The sequence below is a fragment of the Nestor notabilis genome, unplaced genomic scaffold, assembly GCF_000696875.1.
Source record: "Nestor notabilis isolate BGI_N333 unplaced genomic scaffold, ASM69687v1 scaffold14761, whole genome shotgun sequence".
Lineage (NCBI taxonomy): Eukaryota > Metazoa > Chordata > Aves > Psittaciformes > Psittacidae > Nestor > Nestor notabilis.
Window position 1 is genome coordinate 60,757 of NW_009913533.1, and position 17,717 is coordinate 78,473.

The 17,717-nt window shown below is 35.4% G+C and overlaps 1 protein-coding gene across 1 annotated transcript in view; it reads right to left on the bottom strand.

Moving 5' to 3' along the window:
- UBR3 (ubiquitin protein ligase E3 component n-recognin 3 (putative)) overlaps positions 1–17,717 on the bottom strand; it is a 96,657-nt gene that overhangs the window by 57,098 nt on the left and 21,842 nt on the right. Inside the window, exons 8-22 of the mRNA XM_010023248.1 lie at positions 17,309–17,488; positions 16,572–16,705; positions 14,946–15,032; positions 14,251–14,316; positions 14,072–14,161; positions 13,123–13,251; positions 12,986–13,038; positions 12,357–12,490; positions 11,695–11,780; positions 10,184–10,325; positions 6,822–6,918; positions 5,099–5,240; positions 2,342–2,446; positions 1,262–1,435; positions 998–1,027 (exon numbers count right to left, since the gene is read on the bottom strand). Coding sequence (XP_010021550.1) covers positions 998–1,027; positions 1,262–1,435; positions 2,342–2,446; positions 5,099–5,240; positions 6,822–6,918; positions 10,184–10,325; positions 11,695–11,780; positions 12,357–12,490; positions 12,986–13,038; positions 13,123–13,251; positions 14,072–14,161; positions 14,251–14,316; positions 14,946–15,032; positions 16,572–16,705; positions 17,309–17,488 — 1,649 coding nt within the window. The remainder of the gene's footprint in view (positions 1–997; positions 1,028–1,261; positions 1,436–2,341; positions 2,447–5,098; positions 5,241–6,821; positions 6,919–10,183; positions 10,326–11,694; positions 11,781–12,356; positions 12,491–12,985; positions 13,039–13,122; positions 13,252–14,071; positions 14,162–14,250; positions 14,317–14,945; positions 15,033–16,571; positions 16,706–17,308; positions 17,489–17,717) is intronic.

Sequence of the window (17,717 nt, forward strand, 5' to 3'; positions counted from 1 at the left end):
GGCACTATCCATTTTGTGTAGGTTTATTAGCTGAGATTCAGAAGCCACACATCCGTGTCTGCAAGCAAAGCTTGCTATTCAAGACACACAAGCATCAGTGCCATTACATTAATGACAGAGCCCTATTCTATCTATACTAACCTTGCTTTCAGTCCCACATTAATGGCACATAGAAGCAACTCACATATAGTGAATCCCTAGCAGAGATGTTTCCTCAATATTTTGAACATGAAGTTCAGAATGCTTTAACATCTTACCCTCTCCTTCTCAGGACACTTGAGCAGCCAAGAGATATCAAATACTTCAGAAACCAAATATGAAAGTGGGATTCTGACAATCATCTCACCTACCCTTCTTTATGTTCTGTTTCATCTCAGCTACCTACTTTAAATTTTGAGCTATTTACCTAATATTAGCATGCAAAAGAAACATCCATTACATTTCACTACATTTGGCATACAGATGTACATACAAAAGCTGTCCTGACACAGAGGTTGTATTATCGACTGGATATAAATTTTTCAGGATCCCACCATTTACATCTTCATTTTATTTTCACAAAAACAAAAAACAACAAAAAACCCAAAAAACCCAAATAAAGTTGCCATTAATCATTTAAAATGCACTTTCAATGTAAGGTTAAAGTTCCCCAAATTCAAGAACACTAAGACTACTCTACATTATTAAATGTTAGTAATATCTTGGCAAGACAAAACAGGCCTAAACACAAAGCTCAAGCAGAAAGCTATCAATGACATTTTATATTTGATAGAAAGCTTTTATTTCAAAATATGTATTAAAAATATAAGAGCATTTCATTGTTTGAAAGTTTACTACCTAAGATTACAATCAATAATATAAAAAAAGCATGAGTCCTTGCAATATGAATTAAAAGGAAATTCAGGAAAATTAGATTTCACTGAATGTTAAGGTTAGCACAATTAAAGCCATATTGCTAAGTTGATCGCTTAGGAGAACAAACTGCACACAGATCTACCTCTCTCTGGAGGCTCTTCCGCCTTGAACTCTGGTAGATTGAGGACAAAAAAAAAAAAGTCATTAAATACATCATTTGCAAGGAGGTATCATTTGAAATAATTTCTATTTCTGTTATCAGTACACTTACGGAAGATTACTGGAGAAGAAAAAATATCCTAAGCAATTCATAAAAACAGTGAAAAAATAATCCTAACAAAAAAGTCCATACAGCCAATACCTTACACTAGTCTGGAAAAAAGGACTGGTATTTGCATATACTTACTTGTGATGAAGCTAAACCATCAGAACTTGTACTTGCAGGTGGTTCCCTCTTCACCTCTGGAGCAGTTTCTGGTACTCTTACTCGGACATAGTTAATGAAGTGACGCATGTTAGAAACCAAGTTACTACCTGGAAACCAACTATCATGGCAACGCTCTTGACCACCCGCAGATTCCTAAAATGGTAACAAAGAAAGAAGTATACTTGCTTTGATGTGTTATAATAATTCATGTGGCTTTTATAATTGTATTACAGAGGCCACCATCTCTCCATGAGACAGGAGCACGCATGTTGAACACTATGTATCTCACTAAAGCTGATACACCTCTTTAAAATTATATGACTGATGCCTACCATGAGGACTACAGGTCTGCTAAGGACATAAATCTATGCATTTGATTTGAATATAATCAAATACAGCCATCAGAGCTATCTAGCAGAACTAAAAGGAACTACACTCAGAGTAATCCAAAGCTGTACAATCTAAGATTAATTAAAAAAAATAAAATAAAATCCAAACTATACAAAGTCAGTCTCTGAAGGGGAAAAAAAATGTGGCAGATCTGTAGTCATACAAGCAACGTTAAACAGCAGGAAAAATTAAGAAAGTCATACACCATAAGGGAATCTGGAATCATGAAAATTATGTCTCTTAATATTTCAGTTCTCATCAAAAGCACAGTTAAAATTTTGGTTAACTGACATATTTTAGAAGATACAGGCTTTAGCAATAACATGCTCAGTGATAAATATTTCAGTTGAAAAATCCAGAAATTTAACCGAGTTTTAGAGTCAATACCATTTTTTTGCACCCAATTTAATGTACTAATTTACAGAGTAGTAAAGATCTATCCAATCTGTGTTATCAGGTTATATATACAGAAACTGTTGAAAGTCTCCCCTCCGCAAACTCCCAGAATCCTCTTCCCAAAAGCATGCAGCCCTGCTTAAGTAAGTAAAGATAAAGATGTTTTATTCCTATGGTAAAATTATAATTTTAATAAACATCTATTTTTAAAGAACACTGAAGCATTAGACAATACTTTTATATTTTAATGAAAAAGATGGTATTTATTCTTACCTCTTCATCTGACTCCTGTTCTGGAGAATTTTCCAATCCCAGCTCAATCAAATACAAAACCATGCAAAGCACATGTTCCGATAAATTCTGATGATCCATTAATATCTAGGCAGAAAAAGACATTCACATGTTAGAAGGTTTCATCTTTGACAGTTTCACAATCCCTATTACAAAAAAAAAAAAAAAACCAAAACAACAAAAACAACCAACCCAAAACTGCTACAAACCTGATGGACAGCTCTACCTAACTAGATGGGAAAGAAAGTAGCTCAGTATACTACCTACAAACTGTCTCAGAGCACAGCCTTCCAGGTTAGCCACACTAGGAAAGGTAGAAGAATGTCTTGAGCAACATATGTTGATTTTGCCTGTGGTTTTTCTTTTTTCCTCCCCTGTGCCTGTAAAAGCTCTATCATGAGATATGACTATCAGTTAAAAAGAAAAGACTGCACAGACAGAACCCCATAACAACACTTGCAACCCTAGTGTCTTTGTAGTCAACACTGAGCACCAATTTTAGCATGTAAAATAGTTTTCTTTTTGTCGCGGAGTAACACTTTCTAAGTCCTACCATATGCATAAAAATATGGTTAGGAAAAACTTATTTTCAAGAGCAGTGAATTTCCTATTCAATTTCCTGGAATATCTACTCCGAAACACCAGCAGGATATTTTAAATTTTGCATTGTTATGACTGAACACTCCACCAAAATAGCTGATTATGCTATAGGATTAAAAAAAAAAAACCCACAAACTTCCAAGTAGGCCAAGAATAGCAAGAGTAATAACATTAATATAGCTCTTCAATAATAGTAATGGAGCACTACTACAAAATAAGACATGTGGATGTGATGGATCGACTTGTATTTAGAAGACAGGAAATCATTATTCCACTCAGCCTATTAAGATTTCAGTGTATCTAACTTACAAAAGTTTTCTGGATAACACATTTTGAACTCCAAGGTTTTTTTTGTGTTTTTTTTTTTTAAGATTACTAAGAATTATTTTGAGGTTTAGAAAAAACTAACCTTTGAGCATCACCACAAAAGCAAAATTTAATTTTACATCTTTCCAGTCAAATAAACTTGTACCTTAAAATTGTTACTAGTTCATGCTGCAATTTACTTTAACATCAAAATGCCAGGTGAAGCCACACAGATACCACTACTGTCAGGTACAAGCAAAGAGCTGCCCCTAGCCTTCCCTCTCTTTTTCATGTGACTAGTCACCAGAAGGCCTCATGATGTCCTAGTCCTATAAGCAATGCCTGAATAATTGGGAACACCAGAAGAGTTAACATTAATTTAGCTCACAACCATCTTCATATAATCCTTTTAAATTATAAATAATAAATAACTTCTATCTTTAAATTAATAAAAGCCCATATCTTTCTTCTAACGCAGCTTTCAATGCATTGAGAGGAATCAGCAGTGCTGCTGAAATTAAAAACCCAGAGAGCTTTTCTCTTGCGAATATTCTGAGTTAAGGGGAAGAAAATGGCAAGAGCCTGCAAGTTGCCAAAAAAGTGGATGAGAAAGTACGTTTAAAATTTCATTGTAGACAGGCTACTACAGAAATGAGTATTTACCCATAACAGAATGGCATGTAAGGAGAAGGAAGAATTGGTAGGAAAATAGTAGAATTTGTATACATTTTTTTTAAAAGGAGTTTTTCAAAACTACACTAGTTACACAGTCAAACCTACAGTTTACTGAAGTAATTAATCTGAAAACAACATGAAGCTTCTGAGAAAAAGGCCTTTTCTGTCATAAAGGTGAAATCTATTGAATGAATTCAGGTAAAATCTTAAGTCTTCATTCATCTTAATGGTATACTGACAATTTACAAGATCCTTCATTGGAGAAAGAAGTCAGCTGTAACAACTCATGGGAATAAGCACAGCTATTTATAAATACCACATTATTACCATACTTAGCAACAGATATTTTCTATTCAACTGAAGTTTAACAGTGATACAAAACGAGCTTTAGGGGAGCTGGGAGCACTTAAGACAGCATGAAAGGGAAGTCTGCCCAAGAAAAGTACTACTCAATCAAACCACTTCTTACAGGTCCTCATCTGCCTCTGCAGCACAATGCTTTGAAAGCATTTTCCAAACAGAAAGGCAGATTCAAAGACCCATTTTCTGATTAATGTACTCTTCAAAAAGGATGCCCTTCTCTTAAAAAGGGCAGCCAACTGCCAAAGACAAAACAAACACAATTTAAAGGCATCAATTAGTCCATAAAAACAAGTCCTACAACATTATCAAAATCCAGAACTGTATCTGGGAAGTGATGTTAGAACCAACTGCAGTTATGAGGCATATTTGCCACCGAGGACCTAAAGCAATCAAGGCTGCATATATTTAAAGAGGCTGCTGACGCCTTACAACACGGCAGTGGGAGTCAAAGGAACACTTCTAACACCATCATGGTCCCTTGAACTACCAAGAAGCAACAATTCGAATGGCAACTCTGATGGTTAACACAGCGTTCCACAGAGTAGTACTGCTAATCCACTCACGTACCTGACCTAGTGTATGTATATATGAAATAATCATTCGTGAAATTATGACACTGGTCAAAAAACATCATCATACTATGCTTCGAAAACAAAACAAACCAACCAAACAAAAAAACATTGTATCAATTTGAACTTGACTATTCTAAATGATCTATTCAAATACCATGTTTCTAAGAACTGTTCTGAAAAAACAGAAATAAGATACTGGACTTAATGAGAATTATGACTGTACCTTATAAAGAAGTGTGAACAGCACAATGTGCAGAGTTTTACAGTGCAAAAGCTTTATGAGGCCTTTGTAACTTGGATGCAGTGGTGTTCTCTTCTTATAAGGAGGCCATGGGTTCCCAGGGAATTTACCACTTTGCTTTAAACTGTTGGAAGAAATGAGACTATGTTAAACACTACCATAATGTAGACAACTGCCACTGGTAAAGATAACTATCCTGCATTCTTTTTGTTTAGACTAACTGTAGAATTGATCAGCATTTCTAAGGTATTTATTCAAGCAGCATTCCAAAAACTGAATCCATTCTTATTTTTGTGTGGATTACCACTGATGTAAGTGACCTTTATTTATAAAATGAATTTTCAATTACTGCTATTAAATTAAGCTATGAATTTAAAGAATTCAATTTTCATCCTAAGAGGTTCATCAAAGAGATGGAAAACTTTTCACTTCACCCAAATCCACGTTAGTCAGACACCCAACATAGAAATCTCCCATCTGTAGGAATGACAACACCAGGAAACGCTAGACATGGAAATCATAGAATACAAAGTGGTTTGGAAGGGACCTTAGGGCTCATCTAGTTCCATCCTCCTTGTCACGGGCAGGGACACCTTCCACTAAACCAGGTTGCTCAAATGCTCATCCAACCTGGCCTTCAACACTCCCAGGGATGAGGCAGCCACAGCTTCGCTGGGCACCCTGTGCCAGTGTCTCACGACCCCCACAGAGACGAGTTTCTTCCTTACATCTAACCTAAATTTACCCTCTTCTAGTTCAAAGCCATTCCCCCTTGTCCTGTAACTACATGCCCTTGTAAAAAGTCCCTCTCCAGCTTTAACATTAGCTCTAGCTGACAGTACCAGTGGTACTATATCTGTGAACTTAAAAAATTAAGTATTAACATAGACCCAAATTTCTAATAAGGAGCTGAAATCCAGTGGAGTAGATAATGCAGTTACTTAATAGAATATTACTCCATTCAAAATTACTTACAGTGTACATTTATGATGACCCTTTGACTTGACGAAATGAGCACAGGGGCGGAGAATTATTTCACTAAGTTTATTATAAGGGTTTTTTAACCTTGGTTTTTACTCCCAAAGTGTGGGGGGAAAAAAAAGAAAAAGAAAACCAACCAAATTAAATTACCTGAAATCAAAATTTGCAAGGATAAGAAACTGTAAGGGATGGAATGCTAAGGAACAGACTTAAGACCAACTAATCTTGCTTCTTAGAACTTAAGAGATTCCCACAAATGTTTTTTCCTGTATTTAAATCAGTATTTAATTCATGTATGGTTTCTGCCATGGGAGAATACACAGAAAACCCCCACATTGTCTTCAGTATTATTTCAAAACACAGACCACTGTAATACTGCGCTTCATGTACCTAAAATAAATAAAAACAGATAAGGCTGCTTTCTTTAAGTAATTTTAACTGATTTTTAAACATTAACTTTTGGTTAAGTATCTCATCTGTGATGACATTCACTACTTAGTCTGTGGCACTTCTTATGTATTTCTAAATATTTATAGAAGAGTAACAGACTAAGCTAACCAAAGCCCTGATACTGCTGCTAAATTTATAAACTATTTACTCAAGGACAAATCTGAGGCCTCAAAACATTGGTGCAAGATTAGCATTATCAGACAATGAAAACAAAATAATTATTGTGCAATGAGCAACAAGAGGATGTTAGATTTCTAAAAACAACCCAACTTACAATGCTGTGTATCTGTCCATTGCAGACTGCACATCTCGACGGTAAACTGTTCGAAGTATCACCATGACGGGGTCAAATTCCTTATCCCAAACTTCAGCTGTTGTTTGAAAGAAGTTACATGTCAAAATTCTCTTTAAAGACCTTACAACTTATTCTAGATTCTCTTCTTAACTAGCTTTAATGATGTAATTTTCTATTATATAGTAATTTTTGAAGTACGCTAATTTTACTAATTCTAGTTAATAATACTTACTGTACTAATAATTACTAGTACTCGTCAGGACAGGACAGTATTTTTGGTGAAATTTTTATTATCTCCAAAACACAAAAATTAACATTCTATTAAGGCAATAGATCTTTCCTATTAACAAGCTTTATTTTCTTTTATTTTTTCTTTTCTGTTATGCAATAATTTACAACGTGGGATAAAACATAAAAAGAAAAATAACATTTCTGATAAAATAGCTGCTACATATGCTGAGGAAATTTTTAAAAAATAAATTTTAAATTAAATTTTAAAATTAAGTAAGTGTATTTATCCAATTGTAAGTATACAAAGACAGTCCCAAAACCACCTTTTCTGTATGCATCTTGTTTTGCTCTTTTTAATTTTCAAGTACAAGAAAGAAAAGGCTTACAACATTTTTCATTTGGTACTTGATAAGCATAAGCCCTCTTGAAAACCGGAAGTAAAGAGTGCAGAGCAGTTAGCATGCAGGTGATATTTAACTATTACATGCAGTGAACCAAAAGACTACAACACAATTCTCTGTTCACTCTTGAAAATGGCCAACCTTCCTCTCCAAAAGCAGTTATGATCAATCATTTACAAACATGCCTTTGTTTTATAGCTAAAACCTATGCATTATTTTGGCATTATTTGGCATTCATTATCTCTGGTTAATTTGGTAGCTCTAAAGTAACACGCAGAGTGGCTTTTCAGAGCAATCACAAACAGAAAAGTCCAAACAGACTATAAAGATATCCCATTTAACTGATTTTTTCTTTTTTTATTTACAAGTTATTTAATAAAAAACCCCTAAGTTTCCAAACTAAAGCCAAACGAAGATGTTCATTCTATTAATTGCTTCAAAGTCCTTAGCTCTGGTAGCACAGCAACTGAAGGCAAGATTCAATGATCCCATCAACGGAAGAAGAACCCCAGTAGATACAGAATTTTAGCTCCACCAGCAGGCATAACACAAAACAAGCGTTTACAACATTCTTTAAAAGTTCTCACAGGCAAAAGTAAGCAGCTTTACCAGCTTTTGAGATTAAATTCCCCCAGGCGGGAAGACAAGCAGTCTATCCTCCTATTAAGCCCTCCTATTGTTAACAGTTCTACAGGTAAACTCATATGGTGCTGAAAGAAAACACTTAGCATAGTTTCCACTATGTACGAAATAGGATCAAACTTAGCTTGCAAAAAGTGCATTTTTTTTCTGCACGTAGCGTACTGCTGCGGTCTGAAACACAGACCGAGCTTGTTTGGGCTGCTAATGCACAGCTAGGGAAAAGGACTAAGTGACCATATACAGAATATTAGAAATGCACACACGTTTCTTCAGCACACAAATCCACAGAGAACAGGAAGAACTATGTCCTGCTTTTTAAACTGATGGTTAATAGAAGGAGAACCTGGGACTTCAGTGATCATAAAGTAGATTTTTCCCCTAAATTTAAGGAAGCCAGAGATTAGGGGAAATGGATCTCAATGTGACTTGCTTAAACAGTGACTGGCCATAAACTACAATTCTTAAAAGCAACTGGAGTATCACCATTCTTTTTGAGAACCTATATAGTCTTACAAAGATTGTAACACTTAAAAGGCTGTAATACACAGGAAAACCACACTGGCTTTTATTTCTGCAGAAGCTCTTTCAGTTTTTTATTATTATTTAAGAAAAAGAGATTCTACATGTTACAAGTTACTTCAGTATTCACTGCGGTAGATGAGATACTTAAAAAAAACACTTTAAGATAAACAATCCACTCTAGATTTAAAATATGTTAAAAGAACCCAAATACAAAAATAAAAACAAAACAAAACCCAAACCCAACCAACCAAACCCAACTATAATGTTCCCTAAAGTTCTATAGTTAAAAATCCATCTCTTTTTTTTCCCTTCACTCTGTGTTATGAAAAAGATCAGCATGTCACAAGCTCAAAAAACCAAGACACAACATAAGGCAACACAGTTTACATGACATTAAAATCAACTTCTTTTAAATATATAGGTGTTAAGCTGCCTAATTACACATCAAGGAACCAGAACAAATTAATTCCCAAAACTGTGGTTTCACAAAATTACCTCACTGGTGGTTAATTTGTATACAAAGTGAGAGCTTCACTGACTCATCTATTTCCCATTACAAAGACTAGCGAACAAGTTAATTTGAGAACTAATACTGTACTAACAACAACAAAATCCACAAAAGAACACAGCCTACAAACCAGATGGTTTCAAAATTGTCAGACCCAACCCTGCTAGTTCTCAAAGGAGGCATGCAGGGGAGGAAGGAGTTAATCCCTGTTCAGCTTTGCCATGAGCTGAAGCATAACCAGAGCACATGGAGCATTTCAAATTCCTACAGGCTTATCTGCTCAGTGACAGGAAACAGTAATGGAACACTGAGTTGCTAATTTTTAACTCTCCTTTGATATACCAATACTGTGTTGAGTTCAATTTAGATGACGAGTTGGTTGGGGGAAGAAACTTGTCATTTTTTCACTGTATGCACAGTAGAATTACACAACAATATTCTGTAACCAGTCCAGCCAGAACTGTGTTCTAGACCCTCACTATTGACTAGGAAAAATGTTACAGGATATTAAGATATTTAAGCAATATAAAAAGAATTAATTACATATCATGGTAACTTTAATAATGAAAATGTGGAAAGTTCAAACACAGGATCTGTGCAACTGACACCTCACTAGTGCAAACAGCTGTAGACTCTAAAGAATGTAAATCAGACTTTTTTAAATCCCATGAGTAATTACATATGCATATCAGTGAAATACAAATAACAATTTTTCAGATCTCCAATTTTCCCCGTGCTTTCTAAGGATACCCAAATAATATGAGCAGCTCATTTTCACTAGATCGACATGGAATTACTAAAAACTACTAACAGTTGTTAGCAGTGCTCTTGAACAGAAGAGATAGACAATCATGAAAAAGTCAAACAAGTTTTGTGGAGTTTTGGTGGTGGGTTTAGGGTTTCTGTGAGGAGGGTAAGGCAGGGGTTTTATCGGTTGGTTAGGCTTTTTTACTTGTTTCTTTGTTTTCCTAAAAAAGTAACCTCTGGTTAAGCATCTTACCACTGAGTATTTTACAAGAGGACACTGATTACTGTACCTTTAGGTGTATACATTCCTTGTTGCATGGAACCTCCAGGTTCAAAAACAGGAGCTTTAAAATCAGCAACTGCTGACAAGACCGATTCAAAGCTTAAGCTTCCTGGAATAATACCACTTTTAGGATTGGGGTTTTCTGGAATGTAACGTTTGTGTTAAGGAAAGGAAAGTTAACTTAGTTGCAGTACACAGCTTTTCTCTCCTCTTGACAATTTCAGTCACTCATTTCAGAGGCTAGGTTTCGGCAGTGCTCTGTGTTTACCACAAGAGGTCTGTATGCTCCAGCTGCTATGGAACAATAACTACTACTGAAGTGAATCAAAGCCTAGTTTTAAACACTAAACTTTTTAAAGCAAGCCAATTGCTACATGCTTGGCTAAAAAGGTATGTATTAAATGAGAAATAAAAACTACTATCTCTAGTATATATAAAGTTTTTGTACTTGTCTTTATTTACTAACACTTTGGCTCTCTTCATAGCAATATTTCACATTTACAGCCAAGTGCAATAAATAGTTTGGGATCCACAAACACAGTAAGTAATTCTCCATTTTGGATTGGCTATTTCTCGTTTTCTGTAGCAACACTCAAGTGACCTACTGGTATTACCCCAAATCACAAGCAGCAATTACAAATGAGGAAACTTGTATAAATCATTCACTTATTTTACATAGTTAAGTGAACCACTTTAAGTGATCTGCTTATTTTACATACTTAAGTGATTGAGTTACTAAGTGGTATCATAATAATAATTGTTATCACATATTCGTAACTCTCAATGTTCTTTCCCATCTTTATAAATTCCTAGTATTTTTGCTCTGCCTATCCATGACTGCAAGCTCTTTTGGGCAATCAGCACAAGCCATTTAATTTGCCTACACAGTCTAATACACTGATAGCAGTTAAGACCTGAGTATTTGTAAACAACTTTTCAGGAACATGAACCGTATTTCACTGTGCAGAAAGACTTTCTAGATTTTGCTATTCTTCAATTAAGATGCTTTCCCCCATGACATATTTGTTTCCCTCCAATTTCAAAGCAGCATTCAGAATTGCTATTATTTGCATTTTTAGCTATTGACAGCAAATGCCAATATAGCACAGAGTGGCTGCTTTCTATACTGGCATAAAAGTAGCAATAATCAAAGGCTCAAATCCAGATAAAGGTGATGCTTGCCTAAACTTTAAGAAATGCCATTGGAAAACAGACTTTTCACCTCACACTTAAAGACTTTTGGAGTGTTTAAAAAATAATAAAAATAATAAAAATAAGAACAGCAGTTCAGCGTTTTGGATCAATATTACAACTATTACAACCTACTGCATATTTTGCAAGAAAAATCAAAGTTAGAACAAATGCCTTTGCTGGTAAGTATATGCAAACACACCTTTACACAATCTTTTGTAATTACATAATCTGAAAACATGTTATTCACAAGCTCCAAAATCCTACTACTATCCAAGTACCTGTCATTCTCATACGTGCACATTAATTAATATATGCCAAGGATATAAGATCCAATAATGAGCTGTGTGTTCTGTCATTCATACAGAGTTGGGCAACCATCTCTGCTCTGAGGATCTCATCATCTGTCATTCCTAGAAGGATAAAATTTTAAAAGCCATAAAAATAGTGTGATTTAAAAAAAACACACATTCAGCAGACGTTTATCATTAAATGCAAGTTAAACTTGATACAAACATTAATTAAACCACAGTCAGAAAAGACAGGCACAAAGTAAACCTGCTGTCTTTCTGCAAAGGATACAGAATCTTCGTGTGATCACATACATAAATCACTCACTTCTATTCAAGTCGGTTTTTTATCCCTGCATTTCTATGTATTGACATGGAATGGTTTGGGTTAGAAGGGACCTTAAAGCTCATCTAGTTCCAACCTCCCTGCCATGGGCAGCAGCACTTGCCACTAACCCAGGTTGCTCAAATGTGGCCCTGAACACTGCCAGGGATGAGGCAGCCACAGCTTCTCTGGGCAACCTGTGCCAGTGTCTCACCACCCTCACAGTAATTCAGTAACTGGCAAAAATGAAACCAAGTATCATATGCTTTAAGTTACTATATGATTAATCAGCTTCATGGTAGCTACTAAATGTTGAATATAAATAAACAGCCATGTTATTTACATACAAGTATTCCTAAAGCAGCAATTCTTACCTAAGTGCAAACGAAGACTTAATAAAAGGACCAAAAATGTTAAGGCTCCTTCCAACATGGACCTTTCGTGCTCTGAATCAAGAACTGTATTTTGATGCTGCGATGCCATCGTTAATAGATCTACCACCTTAAATCTACGTAGCAAACAGTGAAGTCAGATAGGTCATTCTCCAACATTAAAACACCAGAGTGAAATGTTCCAATAAACTCAGGATACCATTCATTCAACAACCCGTAATTAATACAAAATGAAATGCATAACGCAATACATAATATAAACATACATGAAAACCCTCTTATTTTTAAATTTGGATTTTTTTGTTTAACTATGGAATGTGCCATAGTGACATTTATTCCACATGAAAACACCTTACATTTATGAATATATAAAAGCTAATACAAATAAATCTGTTCTCAAACCCGGGTTTTATCCAGAATCAAAAGCCAATCCCGTATAAAAACAAGGATATACCTTGAGGTTCCTCTTTTGGTAGAGCCCTTAAGTGTTAGTTTTGGCTAGGCAGAGCTGTACCAGTGAAGATGTGCATCACCAACTTTTCTCTCACATGGCATATATTAGCCAACAGCTCACACAACACTGAACAGGAACATTCATCTTTTAACCCTACCTTTCAAAAACAGATGAAATAAAATAATCTGGGTCCAGCCTAGAGGCACAGACCTGTAGAAAGAGAATAAATCCATTTGATTCAGTAGTTTGTTTGTAAACAAGCACTGGCTTGGCTTCTCAGAAAACGTAACTTACTTGCAGCAGATAAATGTCAGGATCAATCATCGAATTGCAGAAATGAGACTGCACGTAAGTCATGGCCTGCCCTTTAATTTGTAGACCATTTCTAACCCACATATTGCTGTGAATTTCAGAAAGACTTGCCTGTTCAGGGAAGATAAAATAAGAAGTTACAAACCTTTCAGAGATATTCAGCTATTCAGTTCAACATTATCAAATCATCAATATATCATTGCACATATTGATACATACACACTACACCTTTTTTAATACTAGCATACTTCTGGAGAGCAAGGGATGAAAAGGAACCACTGCAAGTTTATGAAACACATACTATACTTTCATATAAAAGCATATTTCAGACTACAAAAGTTACCAAAGCCAATGAAGTGATTTATGCATTTATTAAAATCTTTACAAGTACTCCAAAAATGAAGGCATCATGGTTAAAAAAAGTTAGAAATAAAAGCAGTGATTACAAATACTGCTCGGTTACTACATACATACAAATAAATACAAATTGAAAATTAAAAAGAAGTGGTAGCGTGCATCTTTTCCTGAACTCATTCTCAATTTAAAATAGGAAATTTTCAGCTTCAGGTTTCTTAACTTGCACTCCTTTGGTAGCTATTCCATGAACATGTAATTCCATGTTTTCAAAGGGTTGGTTCTCCCTAAACTTTTGGAAGTGCTATAGTGCATATTATCATTATACTTGTCAGAGTATGATAATTAATGCCACATATTTAATTTTGGAAATAGAAAAAAAAAATTATCCTAACTATTCGGTTTATTCTAGCTGTTACTGTCACATATTGCTTATTTTGATATTCCCCAATTAAGACATACTCACCCCTGTTAAATACTTATAAATATGTTTAAGTGACTGGGATTAAAAGAATCAGACAGCAATTATTTTTTGTTGTATATCTCTACATCTGCAAAGTCAGAAGTCTGCCTGTACCTGAATCTGAAGTGGGTGAATCATCAGTTTCATCAGCATCTCCTGATCTGGCAAGATTGTATCCAGATCTAGTTCTTGGCATTTGACAGCCTAAAAACAAAAGCAAGCATACACTGTACTGAACAATCACACTCAACGGGGAATTTCCAACCTTTTGCATGACTAAAACATGTGCTTACCTTACTTAAAAACATGGCAAAGTAACGGTGCAATGGCAAATGAAAGGTAACTTGGTTAGGAGCTGGCTGAAAGTAAAATAAAAATATTTCAATATCATATATTAAGAAAAAAAAAAAAAAAAAAAAATCACAAACCTGCAAGTGTCTTTTTCACAACCACCAAGAACAGTACCTCACACATCTACATTTGATGGACTGTTTTCAGTAACTTAATATTAGTTCATTCCCTGCACTTACCAATGATTCATAAATTTCCTCAGTCAGACAACTGTAGTTAATCGCTTACTAAATCCCCAGTAGGTAACAACACTGCTCTGATTAAGTATCCCTTGTTAAAGTGGCAAAATTGCTTCCCACTACCATATCAGAAGAGGACTTTGTTTTGCTATTGCTTCAGCTCATTCACCAGAACAGTAGCACATGAATGACAATGCTTTTAAGACTCACTACTTAAGCTTGCACCAGCAAATCTAAATCACCAAGAATCTACAAGAAAAAATCCTAGGACATAACATTGCAACTCTTAACTACAAACTCTAATTACAGCATGGCAGTCCTTTTTTATTCACTACCTAGAACTATGATTTAATTGGGGGAGGGGGGGTAGGTGGGGGGAGGAAGGGAGGGAGTGTATCACCTTTGAAGTTTAATCAGATTTTCACAGTATTTCACTTAAATTCACTAGGGATATTTACCTCATCTACAAAGTTGATAGCATCAAACCAGTCTTGAAGCGCTTCAAGGCAGTATCTGACAACATTTCGTGTGTATTCCTGTGTTTCCTGAAGTAAGAGAAACCAGTGTACTATATAAGCCAAAACCGTTTTAAGCACCACTGTTTTTCTACTAAAAATGATTGTATGATAGAACTCTCTAACAATGCCCTAAAAACTGTAATATATTTCAGATTAAATCATATTTCAATACTAGAACTATACATTGTCCTCCAGGAGCAAAGCAGTGATGTGAAGAAGTGAAGGCGGTGTGGGAGCTAAACCAAGTTGCTCTGTGAGCAGCAGAACTTACAAAGCCTGACTTCTTAGTGGACTTTTCCTTTAAGCTTCCCCTCCCCATAAACACAAGACTCCAGACCTGCCTTCACACTATGTATGACACATTTCTCAAGCAAAAGCCAGCAGTGCTTTAGCCAGCCAGGAGCTGTGCAAGTGCTGACTGGCTCTGACACCTTTCGCATCAGGAAATAAAACAGCCACACTCCCATCCTGCTGCTCCACCCTCTGTAGCGGCCAGGCTCCACTTTCCTGTGGGACGCAAACTGGAATCTCTTCCCACCCATCAGGTTTCACTAAATAAGTACATTAAACTATGAAATTTCTAAAACACTTTCCATTTTACTGAGAACAACCAAAGGGTTCAAACATGGGGGTGAAAACACAACCGACAAGCCGACAAGTGAAGCAAGGAATCACATGGGCCTTAAACAAATGGCAGACCCTCCCAATCCTAAACTAAAAAGAAGGAATGCTTCAAAAAGCTAAAGTTGTAATTCAGTTTTCAGAAGATAATTTAGACTCTTAAATGGTTATATTCATAATGTGTCAGCATAACTTAAATCATGGAAAGGCTTTTGCAACTTCCTGATCTAAACTGCTTTAAAATTGCATGGCATGCTCACACACATTTTTTCAGTGCACAGTTCAATTCAGGTATTACAGTCTCGTGGATGCTATTACGAATCTTAAAAAGCTAATTTCAAAAGGTAAGTATTGATTTCATAAAAAATAACCAAGTTTTTTCACATGTTAAGTATTCCTGTAAGGTCATGGATTTTTACTATAACTTAATATAATTTACAGTCTAGCAAATAGTAACAACTCTTTGCTCTAGTTAGGAGACCATGAGATGTGAGAATCTAAGAGGCTTTCATCTCAGGTTGTTAGTAAAACACCACAAACTCATAAAGACTGCATCGCCCACCATAATGAAGCATCCATTTGCAGACACAATCAACGTTATAATCGCATTAGGATGACATATATATCTGCTTTCCCACTAAACAAACACAGAATGACTCAAGAGACATTCATCACATTATTCCATATATACAGTCATATGGAATGACTGTACACATCCTGACCTTGTAGTCCCAGTGCTGGAGACAATAAATCAGGTACACTCATGAATTCTATAGTCACTGTACACAGAATCCCAGTCGACCACAGTTTTATATATTTGGTAGAAAAAGACAGCAAAAACCCAAGTTCTTCCAAACATAAAACAGACAGACCTTTCAGGTTTGACAACCCTAGAGTATGTCATGAATAAAACTAAGAATAATGACAGAGAAATGTTAGTCTTACCCTAACTTTGCAGTGTGACAGAAGACCCCACATAGGCTGGGCACAGGCTTCCAGCTCAGCAGCAAACGCAGCATAGTATGTCTGTGATTCAAACTCCACATGCTCATTTAATTCTCGTTTATTTAAATTCATACCTTCAAAGATTTAAGCAGAGTTACACAACCAAAATATTTAACTAGAGCTAAGTGGAATGCAGTATCTTCAGTATTATGCATTCACACATATAATAAGACAAAAAAACCCCACAAAGTGTAACAATCTATCCTATCTAGGAGTAGAATAAAGTATGAAAACAAGCATTGAAGTTTGAACAGAAATAGAGCAGAAAAGAGAAATAGCTCTCAGTTGGCTAGTAACTGCAGTCTTTGCTTTTCAGGTGACATTAACATGCACAGATTAATTTACCAAATATTTAAATTTAGAACTTCACCAGTAAAACACTTCTACCACAAGTTACAATTTGTCCTTTAAATACAACCTGAGAATTCTGGCACCATGCATCTCAGTCAAGTGTGTTGCAATTGCTCTTCAACTAGTCCACACAAGACAAACATCCATTAGATTATCTTCCGATATACCTGCTTTCTAGAATTTACTGATCCCTTCCAGGAAAAGAGACTCATGAGAATACTAATGACTTAAATATTTACATACAGGTCATTGTAAGGATTTTGCTACTGTGTACGTTAAGCTGTCTTAAGATACTTGTATTAGTACTGATTATAAAAGTCACATACCTTGAAAGAATGATACAAAATTCATCCATGTTACCAGAAGACCATGATCTTCCAAAAATTTCTTTGCCACACTTTGGTGTGAAAGTATGTTTATAAAATCACTAACCAGGGGCCAGTAAGTATTATTTTTCAGTAGTGCTTCCCCACAATTTACCACAACATGTAAACTATTTTCTTCATCTAGATTCAAAAAAGAAAAAAGTATTTATTTTCCTTCTTGTTGTTATTTTTAAATAAAGTTATTACACCAGATAATGCAAAAACTAACGATTAGGATATACCGTAACGTTGTAATCAGACACACAGAGAGAAAACTGCAGAAAAGAAGAATGGTTGTTCTGTGGTACCTGAGGCTGTTTTCTCATCACAGATTCATCAACACAGATCTATTCAGAAGGAGAAACACACA